This window comes from Merops nubicus, unplaced genomic scaffold, assembly GCF_000691845.1.
Source record: "Merops nubicus isolate BGI_N331 unplaced genomic scaffold, ASM69184v1 scaffold18874, whole genome shotgun sequence".
NCBI lineage: Eukaryota > Metazoa > Chordata > Aves > Coraciiformes > Meropidae > Merops > Merops nubicus.
The window spans coordinates 14,460-35,036 of record NW_008603805.1 but is presented as its reverse complement, the minus strand read 5'-3'; the positions used below and the strand labels follow the sequence as shown (position 1 = coordinate 35,036).

At 41.4% G+C, this 20,577-nt stretch overlaps 1 protein-coding gene across 1 annotated transcript in view; it reads right to left on the bottom strand.

The window, feature by feature from the left end:
* The window catches only part of SUFU (suppressor of fused homolog (Drosophila)), a gene marked incomplete at its 3' end in the record, with an annotated part of 69,155 nt that overhangs the window by 40,708 nt on the left and 7,870 nt on the right, over positions 1-20,577 (bottom strand). Inside the window, exon 2 of the mRNA XM_008938812.1 lies at positions 7,272-7,408. Within this exon, the coding sequence (XP_008937060.1) occupies positions 7,272-7,408 (137 nt within the window). The remainder of the gene's footprint in view (positions 1-7,271; positions 7,409-20,577) is intronic.

Genomic DNA, 20,577 nt, shown 5'->3' with positions numbered 1-20,577 from the left:
TCCACTCGTAAACTGCGCCTTTCATACTTACTTCCTTTGTACATTTTACTACTGTTTTGCAGTCCCCAAGACAAACTCCCTACTACTGACTAGTCAGAGCTTAAACATTAAAATTCAACTTTTAAATTAGCTGAGACTTCAAACTCACATTTAAATATCTTTCAGTGCACTAGTGATTGAGACTACGAAAAAAGATAAATTATGTATTTATGGAACCACAGAAAACTATGTTTAGAAGACCTGAAGAGGACACCTAGTCAGTCAAGGTATATTCAAAACACTAGGAAGGCTCTTACTCTGCCCTCATCTAAAGGAAAGATCAACTCTTTCTGGCAAATACCCATGAAGAATAGTTTGATTTGTTTCCAAAGGCTGGCAGCAGTGGGGATCTGCAACTATTCTAGTGCTTCAGCACACTTACCATTCAGGTTTTTCCCCAGTGACAAACCCTAAGCCTACCTTATAGAAATTTTAGTAGCAACAGGACTCTCATACGCCCAGTAGGCACATAAAAATTTATTTTACTAATTTATTCCCTACAGCAACTTTTGCATATTTGAAGACTGTTCCCTAATTTTCCTTCCATCCTCTCTTCCCTAAACTAAACAAGCTGAACTCTTTTGATCATTCCTCCACACCATATTTTGTGGACTTTTGTGTCATTCTTACTGCTCTCCTCTAGACCTGCTCCAACTAGAGATGCACCTGACTTGGAGTGTTTTGCCTGAAACAAGGATGTTCTCCCCTTCCTTTCAAGGTGTTGCTAGCAGAGTAGGACCCTACCATACATAAGGCACAGAATCAATAATTTCACTTCTATCTTCCAGTGCACAGGACATTTTGGTAAAGGCATAGCTCACTGATAATAGTAATGAGTCCAAAAACTCCAGAGTTTTCTTTTCAGAACTGCTGCCTTTCACCAGCTCATACTTGTGCATTGGATTATTCCTGTGTAAGTACAGGGCCTCATAGTTTTTGCACCTTCCTGACCTTATTACACATTGGTATTTCAGACTATTTCTGCTATTTACAAAGGTTGCTCTGAATTCCAGCCCTCTGCACCATAGTGCTTTGCTGGGTCTGCAGATTTCATCAGGATACTCTGCATTTCATCATCCTGGTCAACATCAAATTGTGTGATATCTAGGATGGTTTGGTTTCCTCTAAAATCTACACATCTTTCGTGGTTGATGACTACACACTGACAATTACTCAGTCTCTAAATATCCAACCAGTATGGCATCCTTCTTTAGCTTTTAACAAGACTGCATTTCGTCAGCTTGCTCACGTGTTTGTTGAAAGGGATAATGTCAAAAGTCTCACCAGTATCAAGGTAACCAACATTAACTGCTTCCTGTGGTGCCTGTTAATTCACTGTCACTAGCTTGTTCTGATTTATTCTTGAGAAATCCATGTTGGAACAACCATTATTCCTTAGTTGCTTCTAGATGATTTGTTTTTCCTAGCAGTTTAAGACCTGAAGTCTGACTGACCAATTGGAATGCTCAGGTTTTTGCATTTTTGGGGTTTGTTCTGCCTCGAGGGTTGGGAGGCTCTGCAGTGGGATCTGGACAGGCTGAATCAATGGGCTTAGGTCAAATGCACCAGGTTCAACCAGGCCAAGTGCTGGGTCCTGCACTTTGATCACAACCACCCCAGGCAATGCTACAGGCTTAGGGAGGAGTGGCTGGAAAGCTGCCAGGCAGAAAGGGACCCAGGGATGCTGGTGGACAGCCAGCTGAACATGAGCCAGCAGTGTGCTCAGGTGACCAAGAAGGCCAATGGCATCCTGGCGTGTATCAATAATTGCATGGTCAGCAGGACTAGGGAAGTGATTGTGTCCCTGTACTCTGCACTGATGGGGCTACAGCTTGAGTACTGGGTTCAATTTTGGGCACCACGTATAAGGTGGAGATTGAGGTACTGGAGTGAGTCCAGAGTAGGGCAACAGAGCTGTTGATGGGTCTGAGGAACATGGCTTATGAGGAGCAGCTGAGGAAACTGGGATTGTTTAACTTGGAGAAGAGAAACCTAAAGGGAGACCTTATTGCTCTGTACAACTACCTGAAAGGAGGTTGTAGTAAGGTGGGTGCTTGTCTCTTCTCCCAGGTTACTAGTGATAGGACGAGAAGAAATGGAATCAAGTTGTGCCAGGGGAAGTTTAGATTGGATATTAGGAAGAATTTATTTACTGTCTTTACTGAAAGAGTGGCGAGGCATTGGAACAGACTGCCCAAGTAGGTGGTGGGCTCAGCATCCCCAAAGGGGTTCAAAAAACATGCAGATGTGGCACTTAGGGACAGAGTAGTATTGGGTGATGGTTGGACTTCATGATCTTTGAGGTCTTTTCCAACCTTAATGATTTTATGATTTTGTTGTGGTGGTTTGGGGTTTGGTTGTTTTGTTGTTGGTTTTGGGTGGGTCTTGGGGTTGTTTTGTGTGTGAGAGTGCACAAAGAACAGCATTTGCTATTTTCCAGCCTCCTGTAATGCTACCTGTCTCCTCTCCTGCAACAGTGGGGACTCAGACTGATATGTTCCAGGGTAAAGCTCAGCAAACCTGTAAACTTCTAATTCACAGATATCATCTTAGTAATTCTGAAGCTAATTCCACTAGCTAGATCCCCACTGCAACTCATGCACTGTGGAGAACATAGCTGTGACATGCTATACCATTACCTTAAGGCTCTATGCATGCTGAGTTTTTCCTGGCAGTTTCTTCAAACTTCCACCTTACAGCTGCAGCTGTTTTCTTTCAGGCCAAGAAACATGGAAGCAACAAGAACTCACACACACAACACATCTGTTTCCATGCTATATCAATATATTGCCCTCATGATGTGTATCAGGCAAGCTGATGAAAACAACTTTACCTTAGAGCTAAAAAAAAAAACCACACTAAAATTTTTATTTCAGGAAAACACAAACCACAGCCTCTCTATACTGATCAAACATTGTAATAATGCTGTACCTAAAGAGTTAACAATTGTACTAAGCCCTGGGTAAGCTTCCTATAGGAAGAATATTTCTTCCTTTTCTTTTAAATTGAAGTATAAATTTGTTCTACCATGAGATATTCCCAGTACACCCATGAACCATGACAAGCTAAGGGTAGAGTTGTACAAAGTTTAATTCTCAAGGTTTGCAGGTTTGGGTTATTTAAAAACTAAAAATAACAGGGTTGGAATTTGTGGTCATGGTCAAACAGTGATACAATTAAGAACAGATAAAGCCACAACAAAATTTTTTGAGACTTGCAAGCTTGATTTTGTTGAAAGAGGGGAGGTACTGCCATTTAATCAAAAGCACAAAGTATCAAGTGTTTCTTAAAGTGAACAGAGAAGCCAAGGCTCAAAGAGGTCTGAAATTCAATGCAGAAGACTGCTTTTCTAAAGTACAGGCACCGTGCAGGAGAGATTGAAAGAAAGGAGCCCAACATTCATTTGCCTCAAAGTGTTCGTTACAAAAATACATCACTGGCAATGAGACATGCTTTGCAACTGCAGTACAGTCATAATATTTAGGACAGCAGGAGCTATTAGATGAGTCTTCAACTCAGTCACCACCATCTGAAAAAGCTCAGGCTCAGCAGGAGTACAACTACACCTTAGTCTCTCCCAACCTCAAGTGGGCTCAGCAAAGCATATCTATGAAAACAAAAAAGTTGGGTTGTTGTTCAAGAGATAAGAATTTAGCTCTTAGCATAGCTTTCAAAGTAGATCTTTTGACATGCCAAAGTGCTTGGAGCCTATCCAAAATTTTTTGTTTGTTTGTTTGTTTGTTTTTTGTTTTGTTTTTGTTTTTTTTTTTTCCTTCTTCCTTTCCCTCTCTCTCCTCTCCTTCCTTACAGTGGATTCATAAGCATTATTTGTTGTTTCATTTCAAATGTTTTTAAATGATATTTTGGAGTATCAAAGAGACTCCACAAACTTTTTTAACAACTGAAGAGGACAACATTAAAGTACATACATCAGAGTCAAACAACACTTATCACTGTTTCATTTGACAAATGTTCCAAGTAGCACAGTCAGAAAGAATCTGAGCAAAAAGAAACCTTTTGTCATGTAAAACAATGCTGTTGTAGCACATCCTCCCTAACACCCAATGGGCTTCAGAATAACAACCCCTTCAAATATTTCAGTTTTAGCATCTGACTAGAGAAGCCCTGTAGAAGACAAGGAAAAATTATGACAGGAGGTCACTTGGCTCTGCAGAGTGAGCACATTAGACTAGGGGAAATCCTGTTACACAGGAAAAAAAAAAAGTAAACACTGCCAAGCACTGAGTGTCTGAGTGCCCAGAGGGGACAAGGGCAAATGTGGGAATTGCTCTGGGGATCACCAGCCTTAGGGGGGGCAGCTCGTGGGAGGAAAGCAAAGCAACACAGGACATGTCAGATGTAGCAGGACTGGAGACTGCAGAGCAAGAGTAAGTGAGCTTATGGTACATTGGAAAATTACTGAATCTAGCTATAGTCACCTGGTATTGCCCTGAGAGATCAATAAGAAACATGATAGAGTCTGCTTCACTACAAGTCTTACTTTTAAATGCATCATCTTGTCAGGATTAACCTGACACTTATGATTAGACAGCACATTTTAGCCTGACAAAGTTCTTACGCAAGATAAATGAATTTTTACAAAAATAAAATGAGAACTGGATCACTTGCTGCAACAGTACACAGATTCCTTTTATACAGGGCAAGGAACACTCGGTAATAGTTGGTGACAGCACACAGCTGCTTGCTGAAGTACATGAAGCTGTACGAAAAAAAAAAAACCCACACAAAACAACAAAATGCAGCTCTTATCTGGTAGCTTAGGGAGCCTTTGGAGGTTTCTCATCCAGGCTCTTATTTGAGGTGGAGCCATCATCAACGCTAGACCAGGGACGTTGTGTTGAGCTAAATGCTAAACCTTTCCATGAACGGAGAACCACCACCTCTCTTATAAACTGTTTCCTGTCCTTTGTCACCTTCCCTGTACGCAAGGTTTCCCTGAAGCCCTTCCAGAACCTTCCATACTACAACTCAGACTGTAGCCCCTTGTGATATCTAGAGCTTGACCCCACAACCTTGTAACTACCCTCGCAACAGTTGTAGGCTCACATTAGATCACTCTCCACCATCTCTCCACAGGCTAAACCAGCCCTGCTCCCCTCCAGCTCTCTTCATAACTCACATGCTCTATGACCCAAACAACCCTGTTTTTCAGCAGCTCTTAAACCAGAAGGCCCGAAACAGGACACAGTATTTTGAGGCCTCTCCAGTGCCATGTCAAAGAGGTGGTAATTTCTCCCAATCTGCTGCTCATGCTCTCCTAAGGTAAGCCAGCATGTTTGTTGCCTAATGCACGATGAGCAGAGTGTTGGCTCGTACTCAATTTCATATTAAAAGAAAAAAGTCAATTTATGATTCATATGATGTTTTTTAATAACACAAATTGAGCACTGAACACCCAGAGGCTAGAAGAAATTCACATATATTTGACTAGTGTCATTGAAGAGTCAGGGTGGATAGGAAGTCAAAACCAGCATGCATAAGCAGAGGATAATGCTGGAAGCCCTTAGAAGTTCACATCAGACTGATACGCTTTTCCAGTCTAAAAGCAGTTCATTGGCTTTGAGGTCAGAAAGATGAGACTGCATTAGTGCTGGAAACCAAACATGGAAAGTCTCTGCCCTGAGTGCCAGCTTAGTTATTGAGAAGTTTCTACTGAAGTAACCTCTCAAATCCCATTTCACCCTGCAGACCTCCTCGCCCATGAAAAGGGTCAGATAAACAAGCAACTGCTACAGAGAGACTGCTTAACGTGCAAGTAGAAGGCACTGAAGCTACTCTATTAAAAAGACAACTGTGAGAACCTACACCAGCCTAGAAAATATAAAAAGGCTCCAAAAAGGGTCTTATATACATGTTAGCATACAAGGTGTGTTATTTTATATCTAAGATGGAGACTTTAGACTCAGATTTTTTTTCTTCAGATCCTGCAGGCAGTACAGAGAAAATGCGAGTATGAATTCATCACTGTATGGTCAGTATCAAAAGAGCCACCATACAATACTATTTCTGCAGGACAGGAATCTCAAACAGCAAAAATTATGACAGGTAGTGGATTTAGATGATTAAAAGTAGCAAAAGGTAAAGATAGAAAAGTGACTCCAAATTTGAATGTTAACCAAGGAAGACAGCTACACAGAAAAGGTTACCAAAAAATGCTTGTATCATTTTAAACTGCAACAAGAGACACTCCCAATATGAAAACAAGCAATAACCTGTGTTGCACTGGTCTGCCAGTCAATATTCAGAAATAATACCCTACAAGAGTTGACACAGCCTCATATTTGTCACAGAGGTTAGCACAGCAAACCTGTTCTCATCCAGACCTTTCCCTTTGGGAGTCAGCCAGCTGACTGAAAATCAGCAACAGAATCAGAAGTTACTGAGCAATTTATTAACTAGTAGAGCAAGTACTAAATGTCACAAATTTAATAATCACTGATTTGGAAGGCACTTTATCTGTAAAATACCTCAAACTAGGTTAAAAATAGTTCTTCAAATATTTTCATTCAGACCTTGTGACGCTGAGAAGTGCCCTTTGAGTATGTTACACACTCAGACATTCCACAGGTCTTTACATGCTCATGTTACAAATTAATATTCAACTTACTGACATAAACAAAACACAGAAGAGTGCAAGAGGATGCTTTGTAGGCACCCTGGTTCGCAGTTTTCTGTAAGTCTCCATCCACATTAATGATTCCCTGTTAATTCCTTAGCCCTCCCAAACTTGGCATTCCTTGTGACTTCTACATTTTCTCATCTCAGCAACTCCTAGTTCACATACATTGCTGCTGCTCAACTGCAGAGACTGTAGGAAGAGATTAGTCTGTGAAGGAACTGCAGCATTTTTGGAAGCTACAGCCCTTCTGCTTAGAAGTGAGACCTTATCAGATGGGTGCTCCTCAACCATTTCATGAGGTGTTCTTACCTAGAGAAGGTGAAACCAACAACGTGCTGCTGGGCAGGCTTCCTATGGTTACTAACTGTTATGTACCTTCAGCTTTTCAATACTAAGGACTTGGAGTTACCTGAGCAGTAGCTGGATTTTGTCCCCAGCAAGCTGGGCTGATGGAAGGAACACTCTCTTACACAAAAGTAATTAACAAGATTTCACTGAGTGCCGACGGGGCAAGTGTCACATGGTGCAACAGAGGTGGCCCTTCAGAATGAGAGCAGGCAGAAGCCAGGCAGCGCATTTAGCCCTGCAGTACCTGAGTGGAAGACGTATCTGGCTAAGCCTTGCATTAACTCTGCTGGCCAGGTAGGTGGTGCCGACTCCCCCGTTTCTCTCTTTAGTCGAAATGTCAGCTCAAATCCGAAACCACTTGGTCCATCTGTTCCTGTAAACCTGGAGGGAATGAAAAATAAAAAGTTAAGACATTCTTCTTGTAACCAGAGTAGGCCTCAAGATTAGGACCATGGAAAAAGGATCAGTGCTTTCCTCATAGAAAAGCTAAGTTTAGAAATCCTCTTATTTCAGTCTACTGTAGCTTGAATGGCATAACATTGTTAGGTTAGCTGATGTGATACAATTCCAGGGCTGACTATCATAGCAGTGTTTTCAGCCAGAATAACACAGCCTTGGAACCATCACTTCTTTCCTGGGACCAGTGGGATTTTCAGCAACCTGAATTTGTTTAAGACATCATTGTAAATTTTACGCTGAGAGCTAAATGGGAACACCAAAGTCCACCAAAGAAAACGTTATTCCACCCTTAGGAATTTAAATTTCTATACATTGAGCAATGGGATGTAACTAAAAGTACTGGCTAGTAGGTTTCTAGGTTGAAATAGCTTGAGTATTTTAATGTACAGCACGTTACTTCTGTGCTGTGGATGATCAGCAGGGGAGAGGGAAACAAGACGCAGGCAGAAGCTTAACAACTTCTCACACAATGCGCTAATTCTTATTTCGCTCCAACATACACCTGCACACATTCTCCTTGTATATCTAGGTCAACAGTGGAAAAGCATTGAATATGACAACTACTGTTCAAGAAGCAGTAATTTGGCCATTTCCCCATTTGACAGGTAGGTGCCAATTTATTTGGTTTGGTCAGATAGGGTCTCCCCAGGAGAATAAAGTCACAATCAAAAGTAACAAGGCTATAACAAAAAGGAGTAAATGAAGGATAACCCACATTACTTTTAGCTTTAAAGATCTAGTCCTCAATATTCCTTTATTATATATTTATACATATGTGAGATTTCCTGTTCCAAGACTCCAAAAGTTAAAAGTGCCACATTTGCCTGTGGAATATAAAAAACCTCATGAACAAATATGTAAGTTTGCAAACTTGAAAGCAAGTAGGGGACGTCCATGTGCTTTTTACCACTGTCACTGCATCCATCACTCATTTGCTGTGGCTCTTCCACAAGAGGCAGAGAAGGAAGAATTTACACTGCACATTAAAGACACCTTACAGATTTCCTTACCTTTATTTCATAAACCAGCATCATTATGCAAGGTCAAATCTCCAACACCTACTGCCACTGGCAAACTCTCTAGAGAAACTTTGCAGACATCTTGGATGCCAGTACCTTGCTGCCACATTTGAAAGATACAATGCAGAAAGTATTAATATTGTACTCCTTCTAAAAACAATCACAGCAATCAGGAAAGCGATAACAGCACTTTCCATTTGAAGAAGCACAGCTCACCAGCAGAGTGGTGGCCAGCTCTAAGTGTCAGCAGGATTGTTCCAACAGTATGGAGTTTGTTTTGAAGCAGAAACACTTTATAGTAACCCTGCCTAATGACAAGTTTTAAAACTGATCAGACTTCAACATCGATGCAGCCCCTTCATCCCGCACTGGAATTCCATTTGCAGACGTAACTGTTTGATGCTGACTGTGAGGGTGGTGAGACAGTGGAACAGCTTGATCCAGGGAAGTTAGGGACGCCTCCTCCCAGGCAGCGTTAGAGACCAAGTTCGATGGGGCTTTGAGCAACATGATCTAGTCAAGGTGTCCCTGCCTATGGCAGGGGGGCTGGAACTAGATGATCTTTAAGGTCCCTTCCAACTCAAACCATTTTATGATTCTTCAAGGAAAGTCTGATTATAGTAGACTTCTGAATTATGTCATGAAAGTAGTTAAGAAATGTACCCAAGGAAAGAAGTAGACTATGGGACAGCTGAAAGACAAAACAGAATTACAATGGCAGCAGTCCAGAAGAGCCTCAGCTTTACAGTAAAATCTGAAGTTGAGCATGTGCAGCAAGGAAACCTCAAAATTAGTATTTTGTATCTGTGCTTGGCTCCAGGTACAGAAACTGAAGGCTGCAACCCAGCATTAAGTTTCTGTAGTAAAAGATCTGACTATTTCAGAGATTGGTATATACACCATGGTTCTGCTGAACTCTGCAGTTTTGAGTGAAAGACTTTTAAATACCCCATAAATACTAAGAATGAAAAAAAAAAAACCACACCCACAAAAATCTGTGACTGAAACCAAGAGAGTAGATACTGAAAGTCAGTCAGACATCTGTAATAAAGGGAAGTAAACAATATACTAATGAAATAAAGCCTTTATTTGCTATAAAAATATACAAGGATGTCCATTTTTGTTTCTAGCCACATAATCCTCAATAAAGAATTTGAGAATTATGTACTACAGAAGCAAGTTCTCTATGAACAAAGCAGAAAACATATTTCAGAATAGTCAACTGGTAAATATAAAACCTCTTTCCATAAACAAACATACTTTTAAGCGAATAGTCAAATAATTACATTTGGTTCTTAAAGCAAGAGCTTACTGAATAACCAGCTGGCCAGGGAGTGAAATTTAGGTGTGTAGTGAAACCTGTGTTCTGCAATCATTCACACAGATCTACCAAAAAGATGGACACAGGATGGTGATAGCCTCACAAACGCGAAGTTGTACTTTGTACATTCATCACCCCCCATGTCTTTTATTAGTTTCACACACCAGTTAGCAAAGGAAAACCAGAACTATTTCTTAAAGGCAGAAACAAAAATGCTTCAAAATGGATAGTTTTCAAGGATTGACTCCAGGAAGAAGCATACACCAGAAACTGAAATGCATTATGAATGGGTCAATTTTAAGAAAGATCAAAGTCAACAAAACGCCTTCAAGCTGATCTTTCACAGTTAAATTTTTGGTAAGTAAGATGGCTCCCTATTGAATGTCCTCCTCTCAAGGCACGTTCTGAAACCACATAGCTTTACTTTAATATGCATTGAGCTACACTGAGTTTTTTTTTTAAAATTCACAGATCTCTTAAACAGTTATTTTGGGGAAGCAGAGTGAAGACCACACATGCTTCATATTGATCCATACACAAATGACTGAGTAACAGAAATGCTCAGATGAGTATCTATCAAATTTAAAGCAACACTGGCCAGCAACACACAGTCACAAAGGAGTAAAACTGACAGGCAGCGTTACATGACCGTTCTGTAGGGTAATGAAAAACTAATACAGAAAGAACTACTAGAAAATAGAGCAAAATATATATGGAAACAAGCAATAAGTTACTTCCTTTCTAAGACTGAAATCAAGAGATGTATCTTTTAAAAAAAAAACACTCAAAAAATGCAGCAGCAAGCAATGTTTATAATTCTCAAATTATTAGTTAAATCTCAGAGAAATCCTATTTCCATAGAAAAGATTTGCACTTCAAGATTAGATTTAAAATGTTTTTGAATAGTTAATGGGTCACAGGTTGCTGAAAATACACTGCTTTGTTACAGAGAACACTTAAATGCATGCAATTCACCCGTGTAAAAGTCTATAAAGTAAAGGTCTTAGATCTGTTTAATGTTAGGTTGGCAATTTGTTTTCAAAGAAATTTTGACATGTGGCTTTAAAGGCTTGAGATTATTTTAGAAATCCGTACTGTTTGAGACAGGTCTTTCATAGGAAGAAATACTCAGAATGTAATTAGGATAGTAATTTTCAATTAGTGTTTTTGCCACAGCTCTTGCTTTTATTCTTAAAAAGTCTTGTATTTGAAAGTAAGTTGAATGTGGTTTCAAAAGCTGCCATAAAATTTCTCTAAATGAACAGAAGACCATAATCCAGGACCAGAGCTCCTGGACAAGTTCTGGAGAATGTACATAAGCATGGAGGCAGACATGAACTTCAGGAACTAAATAAACCTAGAACCCTGCCACATGCCTCTGTCCCCAGGTCTACGGAAAATCACAGAGAAGAATCCAGTAGCCGAGTTACGCAGTTTGGCTTCTCTTACAGACACCCTTCTCATGAGGGAGCAAGGGCTTACACCAGCCACAACTCCAAAATTTGTGAGGACAAAGGTAACAGTTTGCTGGTGGAAAGGCAAGAAGCAGGCACAGGCAAGGAATTTGCCCAATAAGAAGCCCGAGACCTCCAGATACATGTGCCATATGAATGGGAAACCAAGAAAATGGCTTTATCTGCTACAAGGATAAGGAGACTCCTCCCTTACATCTGGGCTGTAAACAGCTGTTCAGTTCCCCAAATCACTTCTGTCCATTTTTGTTCAAGGCCTTATCAACAAGACAAAAGATGCACCTATAATAACCAAGAAACCCATCCATGACCAAGGAGCTAGTAAAGTGACATTCCCCATTTATCATGGTTTAGTGTCAGGGCTGCCCCCAGACCTGTAACAGATGCTCTCTGTTAACCCATCTCCCCTCCAAAGGGGAAGAGAAAGGGAATGAGGGAGAGAGACTTAATGAGAAAAGTAAACCAGCTTTAATGAAAATAATTTTTTAAAAAGGAATATATACAAATATAAAAAACCAGTCTCAAACCCAACTCCCCCTTGATGGCAGTATGACACCCACACCCATGATGCTGTGGAGCAGGCCCTGGGGAAAGGTCCCAGACTTGACTTGGCAGCAGATGGCAACTGGGTCCAGGAGCTGGGTTCTAGAGCTTGGTTCAGGAACACAGGGCTCTGGATTGAAGGCAGGATGGATGGAGTCCTCCTTGGATACTGGTCATTCAAGGAGCAGCAAAAGAGAAAAAGGACTTGACCCTCATGATCCGTCAGCTTTATACTGAATATTGGGGATATGGGATGGAATACCCCGTTGGTCAATTTAGGGTCACCTGTCTGGTCTGCTCCTCCCTGCAGGTGCACCCCTCAGAGTGGAACACAAGCTTTAGCAGTGACCTTGGTCTGCACACCAGTCCTTGGTGGTAACTCTAAACATGGAGTGTTATAACTGCTGGAAGCAGAGTCTGTGAAAACATGCTGTTAACTTCAGAAAGTGCAGAAGAAGTTAGAAGAGCTTTAGCTGAAAAATAAAATCATTTACCAGAATTAGTTCTGTTTTACCCCAAACCAGGAAACTCAAACAAGTAATTTATATCAAGATGTTCCATTGGAACATTGTGGATGTTGAATGCTGAACAAGTTCCATTCCATGTGGAAACACTGGATTCCCACAGCAGCCTCCTCCTTGTAAGGTAGATCCCCACTGCTGGGGGGTTATTTTAGGAGGTTGTCAAGGAACTGAACAAAGAAGGATCACACCTTGCAGGCTTGTAAATGTTCAGACTCATGCTCCATCCCACAAGTTCCCAATTTTCACCCAGAAAAATTCCAGAAAAGTCAGCTACCTTCAGCCAGGCATGGTCAAACAACAAGCCAAAAAAAAGTTCCAGAAGAGACAAACTGAACAAGTCTCATTCCCACAGAAAAAAAGGCAGATGGGTGAGGACAACCTACAGAAGGAAGAAGTCTTGCTAAAGCACATAGAAGCCAGGTTTATTCAAGATATCTTCCATCAACCCCCCAAAGTTCACTACTAACCTGTTCCCTTCCAAACAGTAAAGCATCTTCAGCAGGCTAGTCTGACGCCAACTCCTGTGTCAACTGTTAACACGTCCTTAATACACACTTTTCTCTTCGACAGGAGCAAGATTCTGGCACTGTTTGGGGTTGGTTTCCTTGCAAGCAAGGGAGGCGGGCACTGCAGTAACAGTTTTGGGATAAGTTTTTTTTTTTGTGGTATGTTTGGTTGTGTTTGTTGGTTTGTTTGCTTTTAAATCTGAAGGTGACCAATTCAGACTACAGCCGATTTAGGGCAAAGGCTTTAGCAGTTCAGTTCAGCAACTTGACCCTTAAGACCTTTGCAGGTCATTTCTTTAGCAAAACAATTACAATGCAACAGTTCAAAAGGGCATCGGCTTTACAGTAAGACAACAATCCGAGATGGAGCATATGCAGGAAGGAAACCTCAAAGTTAGTATAGATCTGAATATTTCATATCGTTTGGTTTACGCCTTGGTTATGCAGTTTTGCATGGAAGATCCTTTCAAACACCCCTAAAATGCTAAGAAGGAAATAACATATAATCTGTGTTTTGTGCCAAAACAAGACAGTAACTATAAAGAGACAGCATGGATTTTGCTGTGTCCACCACTGCTTTGCCTCCTCCAACAAGGGCACATCACCTTTATAGCCAACCCAACTGCAAAGCAGCAGGCTAAGTTTTCACAAAAATACTGATGGAGTAGTTTTTGGCTTGCTGCATGCCCACTGGCACACACCAGATAGTTTTATATTATGATTACAGCAGTAATGGAAGGATCTGCTATCTGCCAAGTCAAATCCACCCCTATATTTAATATCAAAACTTTATTTTGTCGCATGAACAAAAATAAACCTTTAGAAGGCCAAGGTCATATATTACATGCCATTCTTTGGGTTAAAACTCCCTTTATCTGCTCATCAAATCAGCTCAGCAGAACAGAACACATTGCAGCGCTGCACGTAAGCTGAAGGAGCCTGGCTTGTTCCTTTAATGAGGTAAGAGTTTCACTGATCATGATATTTAGTTCCAGCAAAAGAATCCAAAGAAATAGAGGCCCCTTTATTTACAGAGCCGTGCGGCCGGGCCCCCCAAGTCCCCCACCGCCCTGTGCTCTGCCACACACAGAGAACTGAAAAGCTGCTCCCCTCTGCAGCGGAGTACCCAGGGCGTTTTTCACATCAAATAACCCAGCTTAAGAGGATCAAAAGCCAAACTAGCCCTTTACTTTAAAAGCAGCTCTAAAAAACAGAGGCTTTTCAGTTTAAATCAAAGCTATTTGCCAAAGCATTTTCATTCTCACTTTTGTAGAGGAGGTTTGCAACACTGCAGTGCCAAATGGCAGTTTTTTTCTGAAATTCTGCTTTCGAAAGCTTCACAGCTCTGGACAAGGAGCAGAGTGTACTAGGTGTTTATTTTTTGACAGTTTAAGAGTATGTGTATATAAATATATTAGGTGAACCAAGCCCTGACCATGAGATTTCACGTTGGTAAATGCTGGCCCTCCACCATGATTATTTCAGCCAGGGAACAAGCAGAAAGCTCTTTCAGGGTATCTGCAGATAGTTAGGACTGCAATTTCAGAAATCACAGCTCCACTCCCAGCAGCTCCAGGGAGCTAAACCAGGTCTCTCCTCTCTTCTGGGAAGGGAGGGCAGGCTCACAGAACTCGACTGACCTGTCCCAGCTTCTGTTTTCAGCTCCATCACCACTATTTTTGTGAAGCCATTTAAGATGCTTTTTGCTTCAACTCCCTAATTGCATTTCCCTGCATCATCTACAAAACAAAGATTTCCCATTGCTGCTGGTAAGCTACTCTGATGCCATTTTCAGGGCTGCAGAAATACAGCATCACTACATTTCTAAGCCTGGCATCAGGAAAAGCTGCTGTTTTTCCATGAGAAAACAGTTTTAATTCTACCACACTTCCACCAAAAAAAAAAAAAAACCCACTGTGTCAATCCAGTGTTTTCAGTACTCCAGATCAGCCTATCAGGACACTTCAGAAGTTTGAGAAGGTGCTTGAATCAAACTGATGGACAACTCCCACCACTCTACTTGACAAGAACAAAGTACTTTAAAGGTCCAACTCTCACTAGTGTTTTAGGACTGCACAGCTAGCAACCATCCCAGAAGATATTTGTTAGCTAGCAAATATACTAGTAGTAGTAACACAGAACTGGGGTAACAAAAAGCATCAGGGTACACAACGACTGACTTCATAGGTCCTCTCTGAAAAAAAATCAAGACGTATACCATTTCCCTTTCACTTCCCACATCTGCTCACAAGCATCACAAAGGGTGGTCTCCCATCTAAAACCCCAGGAGAAGCCTTCAGCAGGCTGTTATAGCCATTGAGTTGAACGACTTAGTGTCTCACCTCCTGAGAAGGACATCAAACAAGAGCTGATGGCATAATCTTACTGGGGGCACAAGACCCAGTAATCTGAACTCAGGCTCCAGGTGCATTACACAATATTTTTCCACTATAAGCAAATGACTCTCAGATTCCAGAGCTCTGGAAAAAAAAAAAAAAAAAAAACCACCACAGAAAAGAGAAGGGGGAAAAACAAGGAAAAAAAGCAGTGACCATACCTAGTGCTTCCAGCATCTTGCCTAACAGGAAATGGTTGTTTTTAGTGCAGCTGTCAAACAATATAAAAGTCTCATCTGAGAGCCCTGATGGCATGCTGGGATGCTCCTGTGAAGCAATTCCATAAGAAAATAAGCACAGCAATAGCCCTATATGGAAAGATTAAAAAGTATCCAGAAAAGTTATTTCAGCAATACCCCACCTGCTTAACTGCATATTCTCCTGAATTGTCTCCTGGCACTGAAAAAAGCAACAATTTTAAAGAAAAATGCATTTAAAGAAAAAATCTGAGAGAATCAGGGAGTGGTTATCTGGACTTCAGATGGTTATCTCTTCAGAGCTCTCCACAGGAAATTCCACAAGCTCTCACCACCCCAAACCTGCGTGCAGGGTCTCCCTCCTTTCTAGCTGGATTTAAGAAAAATCTTCATGCATAAGCATGGCAAATACAAGTGCAAAAAGAGCATAAGCTCAAAGATTTCTGTTCATGCAAAATCAAGGTCAGAAAGCAAGTGGGAGTGGCACATGGTGCTCAAAACATCAGTCTATGGCTATGACCAAAGCTGCTGCTTAGAGCTTGCATCACATCAAACAAACAAGCCATCAACCAAATGGAAACCCTTTCTAGAAACAGCAACTTAAACTTTTTTTAGAGAATTATGCCAACATCTGAATCTGATCAGATGCAGAGACATTCACTCTGCAGTTATTTGAAGGCAGATTTCTCAACTTTATGAAATACTCACATAGGATCCTCTTAGAAAACTTACACTGAGATAGATCTGAGTGAAATTTGTGAATTGATTTGTGCTGGTCAGTATGAAAGAGACCCTGTGCTTCACTGAGCTACTATTCAACGAGTGAAGTGCTGCTATGTGGCATAGGGGAAAGACGAGATTTCAGTTTAGGTTTCAGTCATATATGCACAGCACTGACTACACACATTTTACTATTTAGCTTCTTCAAAACTCAGCTGGTGACAGCTTTGCCCCTGAAACCTGAAGATTCACAATTTAGGTTTTGTTAGTAAAATGTTGTGTTATTTGTTATTTACAGGAAACAACAGATAAATTGATCTTTCTTCTAAACCTTCAGAATGCAAACTCAAGTCAACCTTACTCCTGACTCTGCAGATATACCTTTCTTATGAAAGAGAGTGTCACTTGAACTACACAACAATACAGATAGTTTCCAGCAGTTTTACACAGAAGCAGCATGGAAATTGTTGTGTGCATTTCGTAGACCTGACAGACTGACCACTTCTTAGACACCTAAATCAGCCAGGCATATGAGAAGCGCTTGGCACACAAGCATCATTAAAAATGCGTCCACACCACAATCACCTACATCACATGAGGAAAGGCTGGGCAGCAGATTTCTTCAGAGAAGGCTAAAAGGAGAGGGGGATCTTATTGCTCAGTTACCTATTGGGAGGGAGAAGGGAAGACAGAACCAGACCTCTCACAGAGACACATAACAAAATAAGTAGATTCCACTTACATCTATCTTTTAGAAAATCTTTTTCACATGGTAGTGATCAAACCCTGGAGAGGATGCAGGGAAGCTGCAGAAGTTGACCCTCTGAGTAGGCAACCACCAGAAACTTTTGGAGGTCCCTTCTAATCCAAAGTGATCCTATGAATCATCATGGTCAAGAACAGAGGTATGAACTTTTACCACTGATACCCTGTGCCCAAAATGGAACTGGCAGGATCCACAGCTACTAATTCATGAACACATGAGTTAAACTCATTTGACAGAAGAGGTTATGATACCCAGCTCCTGCCTAGTCACACAGGAAATGCCTCCTGAACTATGTTCTCTCCAGTCTAGCCTGTTAAAGTAAACATCAGTCTTGAGGTCACTTTAATGCACTGCATTGCAAGTTAAGGCAATTTAGGGGTTGCTTCTTTGAGGTTCAGTTGTCCATGCCATGAAAAGTAGTAGCGCCTGGAAGAAGGCTAGGATGCCACTCTGCACCTGGAGGCTAATCCCTTCAAGCTCTACAGGCTTGGAACCATCGTTGTCTCAATCTGGAGAGCACCCACGTACAGTTGCGCGTGTGCAGATAAGGGCATAAGGCTGGAATGCCTCTGTCAGTGCCAAAGGGATCTATCCACTTCATTATTAACACTATGGCAAGAAACTTCAGAACACTCCCAAAGTCCTAAAATAGCATCCAGGTTGAACCTCCTCTGCTACAAACTTCCCATCCCCCTTAAGTTACATAGTAATTTGATTCTCAGATGTAACATAATGATACTTCCCTGCTTCAAAGAGTAATGTGACATGCTCATCATATAGGTAATCTTTACATACTCCATCTATCAAGGTCACAAAAGCTAGGAAATTAAGTCCACATTCTGCACAACACAGACAAATAGTGAATATGGGAAATGATGAAACCAACAAAATATGAAACAGGAGGTTGCATGGGATGTGTCATACTCTACCCCTGCAAAAGATATCCACATGAGGGCTGTTTAGTTTATTTTCTCTGATAACGTGATGTGAATGATGACAATATCATTCTATGATGCACGGATGTAGCTATACTAGTTGATGGTTTGATCTGTTACAGTCATAACCAAACTGACAAGACCAACCTACTCATGATTCCCAAAACATGTATTAAAAGAAAAAAAACCACCAAATCTATGTGAAATCAAGGACTGGCCATGCTTGTCAGCTCAAAGGCTCATACATTTCTCCACAGAGCCACCCAGGCATCCCAACTCATGGCCAACAGAACCTGTCCCAATCCAGCTGAGGTGTCCTTGAGAGCAGGTTCTCAACCACCACCTGCAGCACACTGCAGGCACAGCAAGCAAGGATGCATTTCTTGGCACATCAGGAAAAGCACAAATGATCTCACTGCAATGACCCAGTTGCAAGGAAGTTGCAGCAGAGTTGCATCATCTTAATGCCCATTGAAAGGGTCTGGAAAGAACAGCTAGGAGTACAATAAGGATTTACTATTGCATTGACAGGACCAGGGGCAGGGAACTAGAGAAAAAGAAAACAACTTATAAAGATCTGTACTTCAAAATTTAACTTAAGCTGTCTATTTATGCTGCACTTCAGATACTTATCCTTTACTTCTGCAAGATCCAACACAACAGTGCTCTCATTTGGCCAGAGCTGGTGGCAATTCTGGCAACACAGCACACAGTCACTGTGCTAGGGAAGACCACCTTTCATCTGCACAGGGATCCCATCACATACTGGGCCTGAATCCTTAGCTCTGATTCCCTGGGCTTTACATAGCCTGCAGGGAATGGCAATACGTCTCCAAAACTCCACCCGAGGGCTCAGCTGCAGCCTCATCAGGAAAGAGAGCATAAGCCAAGGGCCAGTTTGAGCCAGCATGGCTGGGAAGGACAGTACTGCTGTGCCTGGTGAGAAGCTGGGAAAAGGGCACCAACTTTTCTCCCAGTGTCTGCTGGCTCCTTCATAGCTCCTACTGTGGAAAGTTCTGCAGCTGCTGGGAGGAACCCATTCGCATAACAAAAGCGGCTTTCAGAAAGCAGTATAGGAGAGTGGAAAGAATAAGAGAAAAACTCAAAGCCAGAAGCTACACTGACAGCTACAGTTTTTTTTCAGCATTGCCTAAAAGTCTCAGGCAAGGATCAGGGAGGGCTCCAACATGTTATGTAGAATATAAACACGAGTGTCTCCCGTGACTCTCCTGATGGCTAAAGAACATACTTGTAAAAAAAGTCATCCAAGAATCCACTTTAGTACACCCTCAAGCACATGTTTAAGACTCTCATACAATCTAATTCTCAGCTGTGCAATAAATGAGCTTGAGGCACAAAAGGTACTTAGGAGCTTTTAGGAGACTGAACTAAGAGATTTCAATCAGGGTTTAGGCACCCAGCTATCTGGGATTCAACCCCCAGTCTTTCACTTCATTAGCTGGGGAAGTCAAGACAATACTTCCTTACTTGCTGAGCTGTTAAATAGTCTCATTTAATTGTAAAGGGTGCACTCAAAAACATCCAGATGAGCACCATAACAGTTCTCAACCAAACAGGCAAGGAAAGGCCCTTGGAGCTTGAGCTGTAATTCCAGGGAAAAGAAAGCACCAGACTGTTGGCAAAAGATTCCCAGAAGAGAAACATGAGACAGCTGCAATAAAAATGTCTATTCACCTGGATTGTGAATGTTACATGGACTCAATCCGTTGTAAGACAAAACAATAAATTTTGGCCTTTTTAAATCAAACGAAGGAGGAAAGAAAGCATCATTCCCTGCTTCCTTTTAGTGCGTCCAGGCTTGCTCCTAAAGATTTTAATAGTGATAAAACAGCCTTGCCTCTCAAACCATTTCAGTTACGGAAACTGCAAAATGGTTCAGCTTCTCTTACCAACAGGATTAAAGGCATTAGAGAGAAGTCAACTTACAGCATATTTCAGTACCACGCGTTGTTTAGTGCAGTGAGCACAAACACACTCCTCATGTTCCTGATCACTTTACAAGGAATAAGCCACCCAGTAACACAGAGTTCAACATGCAGCTTCTCACAGCCACTCTGTTCCAGAAAACTCCCCATCCATCTCTGAACACTAAATTCTTTGCTTTTCTGCTTAATATTACTCTTCTGGGTAAAAAAAATAATTCAAGGCCCAGAGACATATTTTTGCGTAATAAAGTTATACATATGGATTCAGCTTCGGTAGGAAATGTCAACTTAAGGCTTGTCTTCATGAGGAAATTTACTGTAACTAGTCTACGAGTATAATTATATTGCTGTAGTTCTACTGGTAAAATTCCCCTGTTGAGCTTTATTCATAACAACAGCCACCTTTATGGTTTATTTTTGTCGACTATGCCAAAAAAGGCCCCTACTCCAGAACAGCCACAACAATTCACAGGAGAGGAGGGGAAGGAGCTGTGCCAGTGCAACTGGAGCAGTAGAAAGAATAACAATATAGAAAAGGCATTATTTCTCTGTACTAATGAATTATTTACTTTAAAGAAAGAAAGGCTGCAAGAAAGCTATACCCACACATCAGATATCGCTGCAGGTAAGGTACGTGCCAGTTTTATTGCCATGCTTTACAGCTTGGGTAAAGTTCCCCAGGCCAGACACTGCTCTGCACCAGGCCCTCCATGTGCATCCTTTTTCCCTGGCCTCCTCCCCAGCCA